The 5,011-nt window shown below is 47.1% G+C and overlaps 1 protein-coding gene across 1 annotated transcript; it reads right to left on the bottom strand.

Moving 5' to 3' along the window:
- Nucleotides 1-2,239: 2,239 nt before the first annotated feature.
- Nucleotides 2,240-2,992, bottom strand: LOC121835330 (the record flags this gene model as incomplete). The annotated part of the gene is made up of 1 exon (XM_042289428.1): nucleotides 2,240-2,992. A coding segment is annotated over one exon (753 nt), but the record flags the coding sequence as incomplete, so codon positions are not given.
- Between the last annotated feature and the right edge of the window lie 2,019 nt (nucleotides 2,993-5,011).

Here is a 5,011-nt window from a genome sequence, read left to right as displayed (position 1 = left end):
CTAAGATCCTCAAGCATTACCACAAAAAAAGATCCCGAGAACTCTATGAAGCGAAAGCAATATTGTCTCTCGGGGAAGCTTGCATAAGCGCACCGTCAATAGCGCTGTCCGAGAAAGAGATGAGATACCTCGACCTTTTTTCTTAACGCGGGTCACTCTAATGTTTTCTAACCTTATCTTTGACCTGCTGATTTTGTTTATACTTCTGAATTTTTATTACATTCTTTTTTCGCTTGTGTCAAGGGGTCAGATTTAGTTTTAAAAAAAAATTTTTAATGCATCTATAAACTATAATAATAATTTTTCTTCTTCTTTTCTTCTTTTTTTCTTCTTTTTTACCTTCACATGGCTAATTCTTCTTTTATGTCTTCCTCGGGGAATACATTAAACTTCCAGTTGGAGTAAGCGCTCTGTCCTGTCCCTTCTTCTTTTCCTTGGTGTTTGCGCTTTTGAATTTTTATACAATGTGTAGCCAACTAGCCCAACAGTTAATTTAGGTATGCAAGTCGTGGAGAAAGAGAGCTAGTTGAGTTTCGTAGGAGAAGTTCCTGCGAAACCCGTGCTAAGAAGAGTGAAAGAATTGGTTAGAGTCCAGGAAGTTCATAACGTGGGTATAAATGACGTGTTCCATGATTTTGCAGGGTACGCTTCTTAAGGAAATGGGTCGATAATTTAATGGAGAGTCCTTGTTGCCTGATTTGAAAACGGGAACGACCTTCCCCGCCTTCCAGTCATCTGGAATGCCGCCTGTGAAAAGTGACTGCGAGATCATAAGTGAAAAAAATGATGAACATACATGGTTACAATTCTTCAAAAATTTCGAGGTGATTTCGTCGACGCCCGCTGATGATGACAACTTGATGTTATCAATAATAGACGAAATACCGGCAGTGGAAAATGAGATGGAGTGCATTTCCGATTCAATAGTTTCGATTACGGGTGGGAGTGGTGCGTCGGGCTCTTGAGTAAAGACTGATGAGAACGCGATATTAAACATGTTAGAGCACTCACTATCGCTAAGCACATTCCCCGATTCATCGGCAAGAGTTAAACTGGGAGTCTGCTGAGGGTTTATGACCTGCCAGAACTTTCTTGGGTTATTGATTAATATGTTTGGTAAGTCAATAAGAAAAAATTAGCGCTTGGCTTCAATGATCGCGTTTAAATATGTTGCTTCAGCCTCGTAGTACCTTTCCCACGCGCATGGGTTTGGTTTTGACTTCGCAGAGCGAAAAAGACGCTTTTTTTTATTTTCCAGCCTCTTGAGGGTTTTAGTGAACCATGGCTTCTGTCGGCTAACACGAAAACTGATTTTAGGAATAAATGTGTTTATTAATTCGTTAAACTTGTTCTTGAGTAGTACCCAATTTTCATGGATGGATCGACTTTGATAAGCAGCCTCAAAGTCAGTAAAAAAATTGGTTAAGTGGTTATTTATCGCTTCATAATTTCCTTTGTTGTAGAGGCGAATTGTTTTACTTTGAGTAGGGGGCAACGTCGGCGAAAACATAAAATCAGCGTGAATGACCTTATGGTCACTAATTTCCCGTAGGTATGTAATTGACGACATACTGTCAGGACGGTTGGTTAATATTAGGTCCAATAGACTTGCAGTCTCTTGCGTGACACGTGTTGGCTCAGTTAATATTTGGGACAGGTTAAAATTGAGGCAAACATCGATAAATTCTCTCGTTTCTGCGTTGCTCGTTGTTGTAGGCGCCAGGTTAGCCCAATCGACATATGGGTGATTAAAGTCGCCAAAAAGAAGTATGTGGGCATTGAGATGTTTTGCATTGAGGTGGCACAGCATATCGTTAAGCTGCCCCGGAAAATCGGGACTATTATGCGGCGGCCTGTAATAGACACCCAACAGCACTGTTTCAGGAGCGGCATGACAGATGAGCCAGAGCATTTCCAGACCGGATGAAGTGTTAATAGTAGTGCATGGTATTTGATGGTTTACGGCAATGAGAACACCTCCCCCGCGAGTACCTTTGCGATCATTACGAAAGAGACGGAAATTTGGCAGGTACGATAAAACTTCGGAGTCAGTAACGTCACTGGTTAGCCAAGTTTCAGTGAGCACAAGTACATTGCATTCAGAAGATAATACAACGCTAGATACGAGTTCGCGTTTCGGAAGAAAACTGCGTATGTTAGTAAAGATCACCGAAAAAGAAAGATTAGTTTGAGGGGCACGTTGGGGGCGTGTTGTAATTTTCCGCTGACGGTGCGATTGCTATGAGATTTCTTTGACTGATTGGCATGATTCATCGAAAACGTAACGTTTTGAGCCGATGAGCAGTGTTTTGTAGCGCAAAGAAAAGGGAGCAGATTTGCTTCTAGCAAAGGCAAGGAGGTGTTTCCGTGCGTTGCGAACTGAGCGGGAAAAATCTTCGCCCATGCTGAAGTTAGTACCTTTTAGTTTACGGTCATTCGAAAGGATAGCTTCTTTAGTTTTGAAAAAGGAGAAGTTCACTATTATTGGTCGTGGACGCTCGACCGAAAGACTCCCGAGGCGGTGGGCACGTTCTATTTCTTTCGAGTCTAATGTTACATCAAAAAGTTCAGAGCAAAGGCGAATGATTCTTTGTTCGGACTGGGCAAAAGTCTCTGTAGGTGAGGGATCGGGCACATCATAAAATATCAGATTCTTTCGTCCGGATCGATTTTCAGTGTCGTCCACACGGGCCTCAAGGTCAGAGACCTGACGAGCCGCGTGGACGGCCCTGGTCACCGTGGCCTCCACCTCAGCACGTAGCGTGGAAAGGCCTTGGTAATGACCCTCCAGGTCAGTCATCCGCCTGCCTAGGTCCGATATGGTCCTATCGGTTATCTGCAGCTGACTTTTTAGGCCCTTTACCTCCTCGATGAGTTTAATTTGACCTGCAGACAGCTTCTGCAATTCGCTTAGGATTTCACTTGAGGTAACAGGACCCGGATTAGTCTCTACATCTCCAGACATCATCAGTAAGCGGCGGATGACTTGAGCACATTCTCTAGCAAAGGCAATGCAACACTGCAGGCTCGGCAGCTGTACTAAAAGATAGTTGCTCGATTTCTTAGACGAGCTACCGTATGACAGACTAACCTGCATGGTGTAGGACAGCGGGTTAATGGACCGTGTTGTGGCACAGCCACCGAGCCCACAGAGTGCAGTCGCCGGATGTTGTTCTTTTAGGACTGGCGCATCTGTTGACGTCGATGACGATGGTGCTTCCCACGATGAACTGGGGATCCACGGATCAGATGACAGCGCCACAAGGTTTAGCGGCGCGTTTGCTGTTGATGACTGCCAATCTCTCGAGCCGTGCGCGTGGCGAAGGGGCGTACTTTCCGTGGCGATAATCCAGGTATCATTCAGGAAGGCTGGAACCATGACGAGGGTGATGAACGAGGTAAGGACCTGCATGGTGTAGGACAGCGGGTTAATGGACCGTGTTGTGGCACAGCCACCGAGCCACCGAGCCTTACGCGTGTGCGTCTGCCAGCCTGCCGCCATGTGCGTTGGGAGTTACGGCACTACCCAGCTTTAGAAGCATTAAAATTATAATGGAAGTGATGATGGAGGTGGTGGTGATGACGATGATGCTGCTGATGACGATGGCGATGGTGATGATTATGATTCAGGAGGAAGAGGGGGTGAGGGAGTGAAGATCATGATGGCAGCAGACGCGAAGGCATTAGTCTAGCGAATACCTTGCAAAGTTCCCGGGATTCATCGTGTGACCTGGCCAGAGGGCTACGAGAAGCTAATGGTATGGTCAAGAAGTCTCTAATGGCGGCAGGCAGCAGGGATTCAGTGTGACGAACAGTCCTGCCTCGAAGAAGTTCGGGCTGACCTGATCTTCTATCGAGACGTACGGTTGCCGATAGGCGAGTCCCCGAAAGAGATCCGTCGAGCAATTGGCACAGCACGCGAACTCGAGAAATCCGCCGTCTCTGATCGAGGGGCCTCCAGCCAAGGGTTCTGAGCCGTGTGTGGTGCGCCACGTCGGTCGTGCCAGGGGACCAGGCGCAGATTTTGCGGGTTGCGCGGCGCTGCACACCCTCCAGTCTCTCGATTAAGTGTTGTTGAGGGGGAGACCAAACTGCAGAGCAGTATTCCAATGAAGGCAGGACTAAGGATGTATATAGTGCCTGCAGGACCGCCGGCCCACCTGGCCTTGCGACGCTGGTGATGAAGCCAAGCGTCCTGCGGGACTTCGCGATAACGCCGGCAATATGTACGGAAAAATCCAAGTTTTGAGAAAACGTGACACCCAAGATGGACAGGTGGTCTGATGCGGGTAATGGGGTGCCTTCTACAGTATATACAGGGCTTGTCGGTTTTTTGCAGTTCGAGAAACGTATCACGGAACTCTTTGATGCGCTCAGGCTTAGGTGTTGTCTCGAGATCCATCTCTCTATATCTTCTAGATAGCTTTGGAAGTGACGTGCGTCAGACTGGGACGAAATTGTCGTCGCGATCGATGTATCGTCTGCGTATTGCACTAGAATACACTTGTCGTTGCGTGGCATGTCATTCACGTACATGAGAAAGAGCTTCGGAGCGAGGACAGGGCCTTGTGGCACTCCTGATGAGATGACCCTCTCTGTAGAGCGTGCCCCACAGTACACAACTTGTTGGCTGCGGTTCCGCAGAAACCTTGATATCCAGGTGAATAGGAAACCGTGTATGCCTGCGTCTGTGAGCTTCTCAAGCAGGAGATTAATGTCGAGCGTATCGAACGCATTGCTTAGGTCAAGTTGGATTAGATCTGTCCTGGTTCTATTATCCATGTGATCACTGATAAAATGGGTAATAGTTGCCAGTGCTGATTCGCAGCTGCGACCTCTTCGAAAGCCGTGCTGACTGTCCGAGAGATAGCCGGATTCTTCAAGGTGGTTGAGAACCTGGCCGTTCACTATCCTTTCAAATGTTCGGCAGACAATCGAGCTGATTGACACAGGACGGTAATGTTTTGGTTCATTCGTCGGCTTCCCTTTTCCTTTGTGAAGCGGAGTGACC

Source organism: Ixodes scapularis, unplaced genomic scaffold (genome assembly GCF_016920785.2).
Source record: "Ixodes scapularis isolate PalLabHiFi unplaced genomic scaffold, ASM1692078v2 PGA_scaffold0__279_contigs__length_252992795, whole genome shotgun sequence".
In the NCBI taxonomy this organism is placed as follows: domain Eukaryota; kingdom Metazoa; phylum Arthropoda; class Arachnida; order Ixodida; family Ixodidae; genus Ixodes; species Ixodes scapularis.
Note: the sequence above shows the minus strand (reverse complement) of the source record. Positions and strands in the feature narration are given on the sequence as shown.